General features: G+C 41.3%; 1 protein-coding gene across 8 annotated transcripts in view; it reads left to right on the forward strand.

The window, feature by feature from the left end:
- The first annotated feature begins 194 nt into the window (after positions 1-194).
- The window catches only part of LOC110979570 (twitchin-like), a 106,111-nt gene continuing 88,096 nt past the window's right edge, over positions 195-18,209 (forward strand). For 7 of the 8 annotated variants that reach the window (XM_087131957.1, XM_087131971.1, XM_087131972.1 and 4 more), the window contains exons 1-11: positions 195-388; positions 3,993-4,317; positions 4,810-4,837; positions 5,589-5,893; positions 7,312-7,636; positions 9,572-9,873; positions 10,454-10,572; positions 14,362-14,554; positions 15,270-15,520; positions 17,283-17,356; positions 18,031-18,197. In XM_087131957.1, the coding sequence (XP_086988083.1) occupies positions 4,014-4,317; positions 4,810-4,837; positions 5,589-5,893; positions 7,312-7,636; positions 9,572-9,873; positions 10,454-10,572; positions 14,362-14,554; positions 15,270-15,520; positions 17,283-17,356; positions 18,031-18,197 (2,068 nt within the window). In that variant the 5' untranslated portion in view covers positions 195-388; positions 3,993-4,013. The remainder of the gene's footprint in view (positions 389-3,992; positions 4,318-4,809; positions 4,838-5,588; positions 5,894-7,311; positions 7,637-9,571; positions 9,874-10,453; positions 10,573-14,361; positions 14,555-15,269; positions 15,521-17,282; positions 17,357-18,030; positions 18,198-18,209) is intronic. The other variant, XM_087131983.1, reaches the window with a different exon arrangement.

Genomic DNA, 18,209 nt, shown 5'->3' on the forward strand with positions numbered 1-18,209 from the left:
TTAAACGCTGATACACCGCAGGTCCCCCACCCGACAGCGCGCGAACCTTTTTTGGTAAGCCGTCGCATATCTCTTCTGACCCTATCAGCAATGCGTGCAGCGGCAGCACTGAGAGAACATGCGCAGTGAAGTCTAAGCCGGCAAAAGGAAAATTCCTGACGAATTCTCCCCGTTCTGCGCACGGTGTGTCTCGCCTAAGCTCGATCGAGTTCGTCTTCTGGACAACTACTCTCGTCTCTCCACTTTGCTCCAGTCTCGCTGTCTTTTGCCTCCGCGTCATCGAAGAAGAAAACAGAAGAATTGAGAAGGAAACAAAAGATCCAGGATTATTTAACGCAGAGACATCCTTGTCTGCTTGACATGAGGATATTTTAATCGCCTGAAAGCGGTAAGTTTTGCTGGGAAAGGAAACCTTCGAATTGTCATCCCGTTAACTTTTCATCTTTCAACATGTAGCATCTTCATGGGCGTGTGTGTTATCTCAACATAATATAGCCAGAGAATGTCAGGAATTTGGACCTGATCATTCATGAGCATTTAACGAAAAATAATCTATAATTATAATTTCATCGGCGAGGATTGGAAACTTTTGGACATCAAAAGTATAATTGACGATTATTTGTCGCAAGTTTTCAGCTTTATTCGGTTTGGACTTTCACGCAAAGGCGAGATACATAGACTTATGTGAGTAAAGATTGTTTCACAGATGTCAGAAGATAAACTTAATCCAAATAGCATTAATATTTTCACTTAAAATTACTTCTTGTGCATTTTCAGCCCGACCATAATTTGAGGCAATATACCGTGTTTCGCAGAACGCTGGTGGTGCGAAACGAAAATAATTGAATGTCATCGACACACAATTATTCATAATCGTTATCGACAGTCATTTTTCCCCTAAAAACATTTCTTTGCCAAGTTTGGAAGAATTCGATATCAATGAAATGTGGCGTGTACATTTCGCCCAGGAAAAGGCATAGAAACTATTATTCAGGTTAGACTAAAAATACGAGAAAATATGAAACAGACAAAAGTAATCACGAGTTTGAACAAAGCTCGTTTGTCCGGGTTGGCTTTCGACAGTGACTTCGTGAAATGTTTGTGCAGTGAGATTAATCATTTTCTTAGAGATATCGTATGCCCGGGGAAAAATGATTTTTCCCGGGGGGGTGCAAACTACTTTTATTCCAGGGGGCGAAGCACTCATCTTCTGAAAACTGATAAACAGTTAAATGTGGGAGGGGGCATTTTGAGCTTGTTTGAGCAAAATCGGTAACGTTTACACCCTTCATGTCTTCCCTTCCCCATTTTTGTCGCCCCCCCTATAGCATCCTTTTTGGGGGGGGGGGTAATTCTGTATAGTTGCTATACTTATTAATGTATGCATAAAAACAAGACACACGGAGAAGTGAAACGGTTAAAAAGAACTTCTGGAGGAATACATTTTTATTCAAATCGTAAGTACCCTACAACCTAAAATACCTTGAATGGCGCGTTTTGAAATTAATTTTTTTTTTGCACTCCAACGAACAATTTTTGTTAGGTATCTTTAAATACAAGCAGGAATATTTGTTGAGGGAGTTTTCAACAGTCTAATGCAGTTTTCAACATCCAACTAAACATCCAAAAAGATAAGCTAATAGCTAAATCCAAAAGATTAGCTTGTAGAATGGAAAAGCCCGCATTTCGGTGAAAGAGAGTATTATGTTAGTTTTTCCAATTTGTTATATTTTATATTTTTTTGGCCAGTATTACTGTTTTTAATTGCTTGGAATTTTTTCAGCCACAAAAAAGTCCCTGTCGTCAAAGTAGGGCGTGTCCCTTTTAGTTCTTTAATGATCTTCTGGGCACAACAGGCCAATAGTTTGGCAAATTCAATGTAGCGAGCGTAAAAATTATCAGGGAATTAGTCACAGCTTAGCAATACACATCACATCTGAGTCGAGGCATCATTACCATGCTAGTGACTGAGAAAAGAGTTGGTAATTAAATCCAAGTTTTTGGTTACAACTCAGTTTGTCCAAATCCTGACCTTGGTGTGATGTGAAGTGCTGTCGACATAATCCAGATCCCAAAACCTTTGATGAAGCCAGCTAAACGAAAAGATTCCAGATTTTATCCGCACTCATATCTATTCAAACCAGAACGTTGTCCTCTATTGAGTAACTGTTTTTAATTATACATTGCGGCGCGGTACAAAGAGATCCGCCTTGACAATGTAGCCGTAGTTTGAAAATCGGCCAACTAATGTTTAGTAGTCTGGTAGCCAGTTACAAGTTTTGTAAATAACGCATTTTGATTGCGATGAGTCTAGATACTTTTACATTTGTTCTCGTTTCGCGCGGCCGATTAAAAAAATACTGAGTGCAGGGTGTGTGACCATGTGGAAGACACTTTAAAGTGAGAAGAAATTCCACGAATTCCAACTCCAACTTTAGCTCGACCCTGATGAAATTCTAGCTATGTCTGTAGACGACTGCTCACCATTTGGTGTCTGGAGCGAGTGTTGTGTGATGAGTTTATTATGTGGCGGGTGGCCTCACTCCGTAATCGGTAACGACTAACGTAACTTGTATTACTATTACCGGGCCCTACATGTAGTTGTAAATTGTAATACTTCGTATCGTCATGATCGTAGCCTTCGAGATGAGATGTCATGCAGGATCGACTAATGCTAATCGCGCAGAGCAATTGTGCAGGTTCGCAGATTGCGTCCGACATATATTTTACCATTATTCGTGTACCTTTCTAAACGCTTGTGTTGAACCAATTCTATACAGACTTGTCAGCTTGTTAAGTTCAAGCTTTGAAACCAAGCGATTGCTTAGCCAAGCTAGTGCTTTGGTTAAGATCTGGCTCTAGAGCTGGCCCATCATCATCATGGCCCATTTCATTCGCAGAGGTAGGCCTACATGCAGTTGGAAAAAAAGTCACATACATAGAGCAAAGTGTGTCATATGGATCTTAAATATTTATACTATGTATTCTATCAAACACATCATGGGCAGTTGATAATTGAAAATCAAACTGCAGAAGAATTGATGGAATAAAGTATAAATATTTAGGATATGATGCATGTTGTTCTATGAGTATGTGACCTCTTTTTCCAAAATACCATTTGAAAACATGATGGCCAAGGATTGAGACCTGTGGCCGACATTTTTAGTTTTTACGTCCAGAAAATTGTAAGATTATCCTTTTACTGTTACAGGATATTTCACTTTCCTCACTTGATTCATGTTTTTCTTTTCAAGGGAAACAATAAAAATTCAGAAATTGCAATAGGTGTAAATTCCATTTTATGAATACAAATTCAAAGTGATAAGTAAGCATAGAACCAGAGCACCAGACAAAAATTGTATACGTTACACAGCAGGCGCTGGACCAGTAGCAATGGCAATACCACATTACATACTTAATCCCACAATGATTCATTCCCTAGGCTTGGGGATTTTTGTTCTTAACAATAAAGTCCACAAGTACATTAGGTCTTAATTATCCATCTTTGTGAATGAATTCACAACGACAATGTAGGCTTGGAGCAAGACAAAGATTTGTGGCAGTAAAGATTTCTTGGCTCCTGTTATTTCAACCGATGTGGATATAGTAGTGGTTAGTGTCCTGAACTTGCTCTTGGTTCTGATGCAAAAGATCTCCACATCCAGCCACCATGATCTTGAGTTTTATATAGGTCTATGTGACTAAATTTTAAAATAAATGACATAAAGTAATTTTTTTCTTAGACAATAGCAGCTTGTCCTTGCATTTGGATTTGTCTTGACGAAAATACTCGAAGAAGTGTATAATCTGTCAAGCTTGATGGCAAATACATGGTGGCCAAATATGGAACTCGTGCCTCAGTCAGAGGCCCCAAAGGAGGATTGCCCAACCCTCCTTGGAAAATTTCTTCGCTCCACTTCTGGGTCCAGGGATTGAGTGGGCATTAAGAAATTGAACAGGTCTGAAACAAACTCTTTTTTTTTTTTGAGCAGGTTCTGTTATCCAACGTCACCATGGTGAAAGAATCTGGGCCCACTTTTGTCCAGAAGCCGATCCTCGACCAGTCAGATGATGGCCGGGTCCTTAAGTTCTCCTGCCGCATCGCTGGCGAGCCTCGGCCCAGCTTCAAGTGGTTCCTGAACGACCGAGAGCTGCGGGATGGCGGCCGCTACTTCATGACCACCAAGCCCGAAGCCCAGGGCTACCTAGTGGCCCTGGAGATTGAGGACGTGTCGGGCGAGGATGCAGGGAACTACAAGATTGTAGCCGAGAACAAGTCAGGCAGCACCAGTGCCACTATCAACCTGAAGTTTGGGGGTGAGTTTGTTTTTACAGTTATGCCTTTGTACAGGTTTGGATGGAACCTGATACTTCAGTGAGTTTAAGTGAATATCCGAGGGAGCTGTTTGTGTTTTTTGCTGAAAACCTAAGAAGTACAACTTGATAATACAATTTCTTGATTACTGTAGCCTGTGGTTCGTCTCATAAGAGACCCATCTCTTCCAGTTCATGCATCACTGGAGACAAAGTATGTTAAAGAATGGGTAGAAATGGAACCAAACACCCCAACAATTTGGTCAGATACATGTATGCAGGAGTGTGATTGCTTACCTTTTTTTTTCTATCTTAAAATGTTTGACTCCAATTTTTACAAATATTTCTGCAGAGGTTTAATTCTTTGGGGTTTACTCCTTGTTTTGTAATGAATAAACCTGAAATTTAGTTGCATCTTGAGTTGATTATTTCCTGAAAATTACATTTATCGTTGACATGTTTTGGTAAAAGAATTTTGTTGCTTGTTTTGAACAGAAGAGGAGGAAGGTGAAGGGAAGCCAGGGTAAGTTGTCATTTGTACAACGGTAGTAAAAACTTTCAAAAGGTCTATTAAATCTTAGGCATTTGACTCTGGAGAATTTGCAATGATTAGCTGCTTGGAATGTGCAACGTTCAGTGGAAAAAATAAGAAGACAAACAGAATCTCAATGAAACAAAAGCTGTCTTTTATTAAAACGATTTTGGCTGGTCAGAGGTTTTTGGACATAACATTTATTCCTTTGTTGGTCAGTGGTTCAGTGGATGCTGATAGTATAGTCCCAACTTTGCTCCAGACTTCCTGTATGGAAAGTTAACAAAAATCTGAACAAAAACAAAAGCTGTTTAGGTAGGACTGCCAAAGCTGCACACAAAACATTGTGGCAGTAAACTCCTGTTATTATTTCCATGCTACGTCCAACAAGATTCTATGTGATTTTACTGAACCACCGAAGATTAGTGGCTGGAGGAATGCTGAGGGTGTAGCCCTGAACCCTCTTTTACTAGATGTCCTGTAGATAGGAAAACTAGAAAAAGGAAAACAAAAATCATAACAAAAACAAAACCTGTTTATACAGAATAGTGCAGGAATGAGTGCCTGTTGTTCCTTCTTTAGAGGCTGAAGGCTTGCCAAGGGTAAAACCTTAACTTCCACCCTCTTTTACTAGATTTTCTGAAAAATAAAAAAAAGGAAAAAAATCATAATAAAAACAAAAGCTGTTTTCAAAAACAAATGCAGTAGTCAACAGCTGCTATTATTTTCTTAATGGCTGAAGGGATGCCGAGGGCATTGCTCCCAACTTCACCATGAAGCCCAGGATGCGGCAGTCGGAGGACGGCGTGAAGCTGACCATCGAGTGTGAGCTGATGGCCGACCCGGAGCCCGAGGTGACCTGGTACCGGGGCAACAGCGTGCTACGGGATGGCGGCCGGTTCCGGCTGACCTTCAGCCCCGACGCCGAGTACTACTTCCTGGCGCTGGAGATCACGGATGTCACTGAGAAAGATGGCGGGGAGTATAAGATTGTGGCCAGCAACAAGCTGGGCACCGCCACGAACACCATCAAGCTCAACTTCCAGAGTGAGTCGAGGGCCTGGTTTTCCCTTAGTCTTGACTTTGTCTCAGGTTTGGCTTCATGTTTACAAATAAATGAGAACATTCTAAACCTTGGGCACACATTAAGCTTGGGCCCCCCCAAAAATGTGGCCCAACCTAACAAATTGAGTCACAAGTCTCCAGAGCCAGTTTTGAGTGAGAAGCCTTCAGGAAAGTCTGGCACCTGCCAATCAATGGGAGCTCTCAACATTTTTCACTCATTGTCTATATTTGTCTATTATGAGGATGCTGAACTAGGTGATAGATCAGAACAATAGTGTGTTCTGTCTTGTGCATGCTTTGATGCACAGATTGATGGCCATAACCACTTCATGCCGGGGCATTTTTCAATGTTGAGGATGCTGGGCCGGCATGACTGTCATTTTTTCCGTTTTCAAAATCCTTCAAAAATTCATCATTTCATGTAACGGTCATTTATAGCCGCATGAAGTAATCTTTAGGCACTACTCTAAGTTGACAGGTGACCTTCATTGACGCCCCGAGTATTTCAGCCAGGCCTGCAGCCTTGTAAACAGAGCCCAGATTGTGCGGTGTTATACAGCTGTCTTTTGTTCACGAACCTGGCTCAGTGCACTACTGACCTCTTTTCAATAGGGGCCAGATCAGCGTGCAACGGTGCTGTGTGGCTCATCACTGCGGTGGTGGAGCGCTTTTGTCCCCGGTGGTAATCCGCTTGCTCTCAATGCCCCAAACCCTGGTATGGGGTTTCAAAACAAGGCTGGATTATCACCACTTTTGAGAGTGAAAAATGTCAGTAATGCCCAGCAACCTGGTCTTTTGTCGGGAGTACGGTCTTTTGTTACAGGGTCCTGTTTCCTTTGTCCGAGTTCAGAGACCCCGCCCACGCATATAAAGCATACTTCTCTGATTCCGAAGTCCCTGGCAGGAAGTGGTTAAGACTTACATTTAGGGATCCAGTCACAAATGATCTGATGTTTAGAGCTTATAATCCTCAATCATTGGGTCAGAAGTAGATCTGACTACTAAGCATGTGTTGTGGTCTCATTATAATCACATCATTCCTACATGCTCTCCTTCACTCAGGAGGTATAAATGGGTAACTGTAGGGGCAGATATTATCATTTTGTTTGATTGGTCATTTGTATCTGAAAAGCTGAGATGGTTTTTAGGAAATGCTCAAGGGCCTATGAGTAGAGATAATGATGTGGTACTTTGAACACTAGTACTGCTGGATATTTTGGCTTCATCACTTATGGATTATATGTTATTATGATGAGGTTTGTCTTACGTCAGAACTCAGAATCAGTTCTAAACTTTCACTGTTCATATAGGGAGTAGTAGTTGACAAAGCAAATAATGATGGATTCAGAGTTATGTGTATCAGACAATGGCTTATGCCTTCTATTTTTATTCCAATGTAGCGGGTGCCCCGTCATTCACCATGCAGCCCAAGATCGAGCAGTCCTCGGATGGCCGCAACCTGACCTTCCAGTGTGAGCTGACGGCTGACCCCCGACCCACTCTGACCTGGTACAAGGACGACGTGCCGCTGGCCACCAGTGGGCGCATCAAGATGAACGTGGAGCAGGACGACAACATCTTCTTCCTCACGCTCGGCATCACTGACGTGTCGGCCAAGGATGCCGGCAAGTACAAGATCGTGGCACAGAACGAACACGGTGATGCTAAGTCCACCATCGACTTGAACTTTGAGGGTGGGGCAGAGGAACCACCTAAGCCACCGGTGTAAGTCAACATTTTAGTCCTCCTTTCAAAACTCCTAGAAATGTGGCATAATAGCCTTTGTGACTAAATCGCATGTATGACTATGAGTCTTAAGCCACATCTAAAGTACTTTGCTGTGACTGGAACTAATGCATGTACCTATGAAAGCAACCAGGTAGTAACCACATCCATTTCCTATTGACTTGGTTCTTGTTTCTAGCTGTAGCAAGGTGACTTGAACCATAGAGGAAGGACACAGAAGGAGTTTGCAACTCTGGCACTTCAAAGTGTTGGCAAATGATGGTTGCCGCCGAGTCAGACGAATAATAGAAAACATTCCAAAAATGCCTGATTACTGCCTGCATCTAAGCCGGACACGCGGGGCCAGTAATATCCTAGCAACAGTTGTAGTGTTTTGCTTGCAATTAAGTACAAATTATTGCTGTGACCAGGAAATAGAGAGAGAGAAATTCTTGATATTAGACCTACTTTTGCCATCGTAAATAAACTTTAAAAATTTTGATACACTGTTCCATTATCCATGCAAAGTTTGTAATTTTATTCTCCTCCCTCCAATACATCAGTGTTCAAAGACTTGGTATGAATTTGGCTAAGACTGGCCAACAATATGTTGACTTTTACTGGAAAGCTAAGTTCATAAGTAACAAAATGCGCTATTTCATCACAGGGAGTGGTCGTGAAATCTCATAAAAAATGCGCCTCTGTGCAAATTCCATTGTAAAAAATGATTCAAACAAAACACAAAATCTTGTAAACAGCCGGGCTGTTTATTCCCAAAATAACTCCAGAAGAAAGAGCTCATTAAGGGCAATGACTGCACATATAGATTTAGGGCACACAGCATAATGCAAGCAACTGTGCAAGCATTGAATTTTATGTTGTCGTGAGATCATACTGAGCACCAACAAATACATGAATATTCAATTTCCTATACCTCAGTGCACAAAGTTTTAAGGATGCAGGTTACCACGACAAATTGTGGTGGTGATCATAGGGTACACAGGGGTTACGTGGTTGTGAAACAGATGGTGCATAGCAAGCGTTCGTTGCGCTCTGGCTGTGAGCATACCAGGCATGCCAGAAAGTGGTAATTGGCCAGATGTTACAGCCCGGGCTGTTCAAACTCCTTCTGTGTCCTTCTATGCTTGAACACAGCTTATAGTACATTTTCCCTGGAATGTTAATGAAAATTTGAACCATTGTAAACCTCAGTATTTCAGGTTGAATTGTACGTATTGGTGGACAAAAACATGATGAAATGCACATTTATTTTTCCTTTATATACATGTACCATAGGACGATACCATCAAACTTTACATTTCTTTTATAACTTCATTTGTAATACTAGATTTCCATTGAAGACAGATTTGTTCAAAAACCTTTGACCAAAAAGTAGTCTTTGCAGTCAAACTGATATCAAAAGTCAGTATGAGGTATGCTGTACAGTTTTGCAAGTGACTTGATATTTTTAACCATTTCACGTGGAATGGTGTGTAAACATAGGTATTTCCTGTGTTGGAAATGGAGGGTGTTCAAACATGCTGTGACTTGTTTTGTATTTAGTGCTGCATGATATCTTTACTGGTCCCCACAACTGAGTGATTCCCAAATTATTGCTTGGAGGTTTAGTGTTGAGCCCTCAAGTGGTCATGGGCCAAGGCTGGGCTTTGTATCACATGTAGCTATGCAACGTTGTTTCAAAGTATTTAAAACGCAACAATGCATTTAAGAACTGTTGCACAAATCTTGAACAAATAATCACCAAGGGTCAGCATATGTAAAGTCCAACTTTGTAAATGACTGTCTTTATGGTACCTGGTACCTGGAAAAAGTTGGTATTTTTGGCCAAAGATAATCCTGCGCCCAGGACAAGTGTGACATTGAATAACACCATTGGCAAGTTGCTCAATTGAGCAATGTTTGTTTTACAAACAGGAAAGGCACCCCTCCCTCATTTGTGGGCAATCCGGCTATGCGGCAGTCGGACGATGGCTCCTCAGTCTACTTCGACTGCCAGCTGACGGGTGACCCAAAACCCGAGATCATCTGGACGCTGGGTAACAAGCGCATCCCGACAGGCGGCAAATACAACATCAAGCTGGAGCCCAAGGGGATGAAGCAGTATATGCTGGTACTGAGCATGGACAACATCAGCCCCAAGGACGGCGGGACCTATTTGGTGTTTGCACGCAACGATGCCGGGGAAGCCAGAACCACCATCAACCTCAACTTTGACGGTGAGTGCTGATACCTACACAGACTTCCTGAGCTACCATTTTTGAACATGCTTACTCCTTAAAAGATCCCTTGCTGCTCCATTTTGCCTTGAAATTAATCCGTAGCGGATTATAAAACTAATCCTGGAAGGTTTGATCACATGGTTTTACTGACCTGACCCCCTACCATTAACAGTAGGCTGGTCAATGGGATTCATAAAGTGGAAGCATTTTCACTACATTTATAAATTATTTATGTAACTACGGATGTGCACGCATATTATCAGCATGTTCCAAAGAACGGGAAAACCCAGAAGTGGGCACCAGTTTCATGGAAGACACATAGAAATTTGCTAAGTATAATAAACATTAGCTCAGCAAAACAGGTTACCAGCCAAACTGGGATGTTATGTAACAGTATATTGTGTGTGACTGGTACAGCTGAGGTTCGTTTAGCACATGCATTTGCCAAGCAAACTTGCTCAGTGGCTGTTTGAAATTCTGTCTACCTCATGACCCCAGTATCCCTTATTTGATAAAGAGGTCTGTAATGAACAAAACAAATTATGAACTGAGACTGCCATTCACGTCTTACCCACAGTTCGCGAGGCTAACAAGGAGGGTGCCCCCACCTTCATTGAGAAGCCAACCATCAAGCAGGAGGATAACGGCCGTCGTTTGGTCATGGAGTGCAAGGTTATGGCGGACCCCAGGCCCAAGGTGAGCATTCAAATTAGTTTTGCCTGTTCTCAGGACCGGTGGATAGTTGGCTACATTATACTATGACCCAGCTTTTTTCACTAACTTTGAGCATCAAACTAAGAAAGAAACTATGTCCAGGGGTGAGATTTGTCAGGATTTTTCCAACAACGTTTATAAAAATCTGTGAAATCCGGAGTTTACCATTAAGGTGTTTTTAATGAGAAATATTGACAGATCACAACAAATTGGTCTTGTAAGAAGTGCCTTTGGGCACACATAATTGTATACTTTAGCCCCTATGCTGCTGTGGGGCCCCCCAAGCCTCTAGTGATTCTTTCATGGGTATTTTATTTTTCACTCAGTCTCACCCTTGTGTATCATCACAAAATAGCGACAAAGTTTGAAAATTTGCAGGAATTTGTGACGTGATCCAAGAACACCGTTCACATGGTGAGCTGTGTCCTTTAGGTGCATATCAACTTCAAACTGATCTGGACACTGTCCTCTTTTCAAAACTGTTTAGTTCATGATTCTAGACAACCTAGATTCCTGTTGTAGACAACCTAGAATCATAAATGTAATATATCTGAAAACAAGATTGTGTCCATACTAAGTGCCAGTTTATATGCACCCAAATTGCATACATGTAGCTCACCATGTGAAGGGTTTTTACAGATCACATCACAAATTCTCTTATGTGGGAAGAGTTTGTCATTAGCTTAAAACACAAACTGCAATTTTTGTTTTAGATTTTCCAAGTTTTGAAAAGAATCCACAGGAAATTACAAACTTAGTTTTACAATCACAGCGTGTGACTTGTAAGTTCATCTTGTTATTGACAGCTAAAGAATGTTTCAGTTGGGCTACTTGTATTTTCTGGCTTTTCAACCCTTTGACACTATGTGGGTGTAGCGTTTGCGTGTTGAAATATTGCAAAGTTATAAAAGGCTGCCAAGAATATGTAGCATTATTTTAAAAGAACTGTAATTAGTTATCTGTGGCCAAAGACTTTTTAGGTAAGACTTCCAACGGTCTATCCCACAATACATTGCTACCACATTTGCTGTGGCCTTCAGTCTCACATTCAGTGTGCAAGGTTATTTGAAGTGCCCAGAGTACAAGGTTCAGCTTAACTTTGCCCTGGGAACAGGGTTGATATAAAGTGGCGCATCACATTGGCCACATTGGCAGCATTCCAAGCATGCCAGTCCAGGGTCCTGGCAAATTGCCAAGCTGTCCCAGAGTTATATGAGTCAGGAACTGAGAATTTTATGTGCCATCATCGTTATTATTTGGTTCATTGGATCATGTTTGCCTCATGTCATCTGCCTGCAAATGCCATTAAAATAAAGTCCTCTGCTAAATAAACTATTACTGGAAATAACTTCAAGGGTCAGACAGCGCAACATATCCAAATAATTTACATTATTGTTCAGAATCATAAACTGTACCAAGAAATAATTTGTTTGGTAGCAGAAGTACATTCTGTAATGTTAAGAGTTAAATGCACTAGATTGCTGATTTTTTTATGGCACACATAGATGTCTGGGCGTAGTTCAGTGAAGGTAGTTGTGGCAGTGTGTCTTGATAAAGGACACAATGACCTCTGTGAGATTGAGACCAGCAATTTTTGCAGTAGAATATCTTTCCTAATTTCATAGTATGGTTATCAATGACCGAATTCTTCTATAACACTCTTGGTACTGTTTTCAGGTACTCAAGCACTGGGCATACTCATCCGTATTCATTCACTCATTCATTAGTGATCTTTCTTTTCCAGTTCACTTCACAGGGCCATGGATTTCTTTGCACACATGTTCATGTTTATACAGGACTATTTTGTTTGACAGTACAGGCCAAGAAGCAGTAGTGTCCCCTCTTCTATTGTGGGCTGCATACTTAGCTTTGTTTTGTAATGCAGAGTGCCGATCCCAAAACTCCCAATTTCTTTGTGTGTAAGTTCAACAGGTTTTTTCCTGAATGAGGTGGAGTGTAACACACTGGTGCTTGTTTTGCATGAAAATGAGATGTGAGCCTAGTATGGAAACACTATTGGGTGTGCCTGGGCAGGGCATTTTTTGATCATGACATGAACTGAGGGAGTAGAGTCTGCTGATTGTCAGAGTTGTGTGCTTTTCTGTGCCTGTTTTCTGCCCTTTTGCTGCACAAGAAGCAGATTATTACAGACTACTTAAGGCAGTTGAGTGAAACCTAGAGTGGTTAGATCAACAATCCAGGATTTAAAACAGCAAGAAAACTGTTAATATTTGAGTCATTGTTGGAGTTAGATATTTGTGATGTGCTATTGTGATGAATGTTAGAAATTAATGACGGGTAGTCTCCCTCAAGAACTGAACAAATATAATGTTAAGGTAATCATTTCAGAGATTTCGCCTTGTGTAAGTTTGTGGTATTTGGGCATTATTATTTGTGTTTTGGCCAAGTTTTTGTTTTAAAATTAGGTGGCCCAAATCGTATCTCATGCAGGAAGTGCCTGACACTGAAAGGGGGTTGATGCCTGATGAAGACCTCTTTCTTGGGTTTGACGATGTGCCTTTGAACCTGTGTTGCAGAGACGACTGAGGGCACTGTGATGGATTGAATGAACTCGAGTTGCCCTAGATCAACCATCACGGACTATTATGTGACAATGAGAGACCACACACCACAATCCTTCTCACCAATTTTATCGCGGTGAACTGTATTGTCTTTTAATATTCTGTAATCTGAACATCTCGTGAACTTTTGACAACTTCTGGTATGTCAACCTGTTAAAAACTCCAATTCGTCACATGATGGAGTGAGTGAAGTTAAAGGCGTGATTTGTAATCTGGTTTATTGTCGAAACTTGACTTCATTTTGTATGACACAGACTTTTAGTACCACTACCAATTGAGGCACCAGATCTGAGCTTGTAATGAAATACCCCCCATACTTGTATTTACTCACTAGACCCTTTAATGCGTAGTCCAGGTTAGAATGTTATTGGCATTCAACATTCATTTTTTATGCAGGTGATGAGAATCTTTTATCTTCATAACTTCAGAATTTGATTGTATCTGTGTGGCCTCTGTCAGTACCGGTACCTTACACCGTGGTGTAGTCATTTCCAGAGACCTAAACCACCGATAGTCCTGTGGTTTTGAGGTTTATTTTTATTTATTTTCGTGTGAAGAGAGGTACCACAGATACTTATTTACCCTAAGTGGTTAATAGACCTCCGAATCACTCATAGTACAGATATACAACTCCAACTGTGGTCTTTTGATGTACATAGTGGATTAAATCAACATATTTTTGATGACTTGAATTAATGAATTTGTAAATATCGAAGGCAGAAGAAAAAGAGCTGTAAATAAAATTGCACAGGAATTGTGTAAACAGACACAAGTTGTCCTTGTACTTATTTGGAGGTTGCAGTCTTTCCAGTCACTTCACTGTGCCAAATCTGTAGAATTAACTGTGACAGTCGATTTGAGTTGTATATTGTATTGCAGGTTTCATTGTCCTGTTATTACCAGTAGGATTTAGTCATCAATGCCTTTGCTGTTCACGTTGATATTGTCATTGCCTCTGGAATCACTGAGTGCCATTTTTCATGCATTTTAAATGTCACTGTGATTGTCACTTTCCTGTAATTTGTCATAGCTGTTGGCTGTGCTATTGTCACCGTTATTTTATATGTTGCCTCATTCATTTTCACTGATGTCCACACTTCAGTTTTCATTTCTGGCTGCCTTATTCATTGCAATTTTTTATTGTCACCATCAACATCACTGGCATCGCCAATATAATTGCCATTGTCAGGTGGTGTGGTACTACAACAATAAGGAGCTGAAGGATGCTGGGCGCTACCGCCTGCGCACCACCAAGCAGGGCAAGATCTATGTCTTGGTGCTGGATCTGTCTGGTGTCACCCCTCAGGACATGGGTGTCTACAAAGTGGTGGCTGAGAACGAAAAGGGCAAGGCCTCCTCCACGATGACCGTCAACTTTGAAGGTAACAAAAGAAGGCAGAGTTAACGTCTTGCACAATGCTGTAGCTGAGTCCTTCGCAAGTACTTCACTCAAATACTACAAAATATTCGGAAGTACCTCAGAAGTAGCCTATTTTCAGTGTAAGCCACAAACCTGTCATGATGAAGTGTAACAGAGACATCCTTTTCCTTTATTTCTCATTCACTGTTGGCAGTGATAGTACGTGTACTTGTGGTGTTCGTGCGAAGTACTTGACTATATGTACTTCATTGCTCTGACATATACATGCTTATAAGTATTATTATTATTGTTAATCATTTTTGATTACACCAAGGTTTCCTCGAAAGTGCCCTAAGCACTTCATTTGGGTCTGAGAATGAGGACTCAAGGTGTGTTACTCAGTTATTGTAATCACCTTGTCTGAGTCAAAGTTTGAGAGTTGAATTTGAGCCTGATTTGATCCTTGTTGGAAATTGAAATGTTTGGACTGCTATTTATTTCAAAATAGAATCCCGAAAGAGGGACCAAGTATAATAATTCAAGTGTCCATCTCATTCTGTTTTTCGACAAGTTCTCTTTCATGCATCTGTACTTTAAAATTCCTTCAGGTCTTATGTGTACATGTTTCATTTAACCTTAGACAGCTCTTAATCTTTCCTTTGTCCACAACTTTGGAACACTACCCAGAGAGCAGAGGGTAAGCTTAAATATTCACTTGTTTGTGTCTGATTGTACAGTCAAAGACAAGCGTTTTCCACGGAAGTTTGATGTCACTGCGGATGTTGCTAAGGTCCATGTGGACTTTCCACCCACCTCCATGGAGACCATCGACCTGGGGCCAGACTTTGGCACCCTGGAGCTGCTCATGCCGGAGATGGAGAAAGGCGGACCCATGGAGATTGAGCTGAGCAGCAAAGGGCCAGAGGTCCAGGAGAAGCCGGTAGTTAAGGACACAGCACCGGTCATTTCTGAACCTCTTCAAGATGTGGTAACTATTTTACTTATACAACGTAAACTGTCATGAGCCAACTGAATGTTTCTACTCCCCCTAGATGGGATGCTAGTCCATCCCAGGCTACTCTTCAGCTAATGGTGGTACCATTTATAATCCTCGGAGAGAGGCAAGTTGGGATAAAGTGGCTTGCCCAAGGACACATATGGCTAGCGACTGAATTGGAGCCCCAGACCGCCTTATTATGAGTCCTTAACTCTAACTACAAGGCCTCATTGTGTCCCTGCAAATACACATGAGATTTGATAAATTAGGGAACAATTTCATAGGGGTATCAAGCATGACGATTTACTAAAAACCAAAACAATTGCTTAGCAAGAACAGGTTACCAACCAAAATGCCACTTGATGTGAGTTAATATACTTGAAGCCAGTTCCCTAGATTATTTTGCTTTGTTGTATTCTCCGCTTAGCTGTTTCCTGATGTGGATTTGATGTTAATGAATTTGGAATCCACTAGGCAATGTGCTTAGCATTTTGCTAAGCTGATTTTGAAATCTGATTAGGTTCGAGAAATATTTTAACCACTTCCTGCCGGGTGGAGTTTGCACATGTCGGACAAGTTGCCAAGTGATTTTTCATGATTTTCCATTTTCAACATTAATTCAGAATTTTTGCCCTGTCCAGCCTATAAAAAAATCCTAAATTAATTAACATCTCCCTGGCACAAAATCCTTCCTTGGACATGTTTGAAATAGCTTTCAAAATTGCAAAAAAATTCATAACTTTACTGGACGCTTACACCCACACAAATGACTGTCTGGTGGTTACTCTAATCTGACAGGCAGGCTCCATTGATGCCGGGGTATTGCAGCCAGGCCTGCCGCTTAGTAAAAAAATACACCTTTAAAATAGTTTGCGGTACCCACTTCTTCACCTGACTCGGACCTGCCAGCCGACCCCGGCAAGCTCGGTGGTCGAGTGGTTGAGAAGTCTGCACTAGTAAGCAGGAGGTCGTGGGTTCAAGTCCCACCCTAGTAAGCTTGTGACTTTTTTCGCAAGCTCTCGGACAAGCACTGAGCATACAGTGTTTATGAATAATATATACGTTGGGTAAGGGCAAAACCCGTAATATAAATTAGTAAAGAGCCCAGAATTGTGCGGTGTTGCGTAATTTCCTTTGTTCCCGAAATTGGCCCAGTGTACTGCTGAATGGGGGTGGCGTCTTTACAAATACGGCCAGATTAGCGTGCAGTGGTATAGTATTGCTCATCGCTGGAGTGCTGGAGCACTTTTGTCCCCACTGATAATCTCTGGATGCAGAATGCAGCAAACAGTGGTATACTGTTTCAAAACAATAATGGATTACCTCTAAAATGCCAGCACTCTGTGCTGAAAATTTTTGGCAATTCCCAGCAGCTCGGTCTTTTGTTCCGAGGTCGGTCTTTCAATACAAGGCCCAGTTCCTTTGTCCGATTTTGGGCACTCCGGCCATGCGTATAAAGCCAACATCTCTGGTAAGCAGTGGTTAAGCAGATTGAAAAATTTGATAAGCAGAACAGCAGCCTCATGAGCAGTTAGTTAAGCACGTTTTGAAATGCAGCAAACAAAGTTTAAAATGTCAGGGAAAAAAGCAGATTCAGATATTAAAACAACTTTTTGATGCAAGTTTTGAAAAGGTTGAACAGAAGTGTATCTAGGCTGATCAAGTCATGAGTAACTGACAATGAAAACATGAAGGGCATACCTTTTTTCGAAAGGGTCCTGATTGGTCTTTATTTCTTTGTGTGTGTTTGCAGGATGTACAAGATGGCACCTCCGTTGAATTCAGATGCAAAATCATTGGCAAAGTCACCAAGGTCATCTGGTACAGGTGGGGAACCCTTGAGTGTAGTATGGTAGCTGGTTACCCGGGAAGAGGGGACCTGTGATTACTTTCTCTGAGAGTCTGTCCAACTACTTAGCTACAGTTGGAAATAACATGGATACCTGTGGATGGCACTGGCTAGTGGCTGCAGCTACTTCCCATAGACATGTGTTAATCCTTGCCACAGTCAGTTAGTTCAAACAAAGCCTTATATTCACCTGTCTGTAAAGACCCAGTGTTATACTTTTGATAGCATTTCTCAACACTCATGTGGTAGGTAGCCAGGAAATTTTGTATTTTGTTGTTCATGTGAAAGTCCACTCCATCATTTGGTGGATTCAGGCTACTCTATGTCAGCTCAAAACAAAATCTTGTTGAGGGGTGAGTGAGATGAAACATTCTTATTTTTTAAGTTTTGAATCAACACATTATTATAACAGTAACAACCTACGCACAATATTCAAATTGAAAAGTATGTATATGAATATTCCATTATTAATTAACCCTAACTCTTCTCAATCCTTCACCTGTTGGAGGACTGAGGAGTGTCAGGGTTAATTGTTAAAATATTTCTTTATCTGGCACTGGTCTGCTATTGCTCAATATTATTTAATTCAATAGTTATTGTACCAAAAGTACTGATTTTTCTTATAATGTTCTTGTGCTTTCTATTTGCTCAGAGACGGCAAGGAAATTCGGCCCTCTTATAACATCAAGATGTCTCAGCAGGGCGACATCTACATCTTGCGCATGCCCAGGGTCGTGGCCAGAGACAGCGGTGACTACAGCGTCGTGGCAGTTGGGCCCGGTGGGGAGGCCAAGTCCGAAGCCGAACTTTTTGTTGACGGTAAGTTTTTTA

The sequence above is a fragment of the Acanthaster planci genome, linkage group LG02 (assembly GCF_054643075.1).
Source record: "Acanthaster planci isolate LZ-2023a linkage group LG02, COTS_SCS, whole genome shotgun sequence".
NCBI classification, from domain to species: Eukaryota; Metazoa; Echinodermata; class Asteroidea; order Valvatida; family Acanthasteridae; genus Acanthaster; species Acanthaster planci.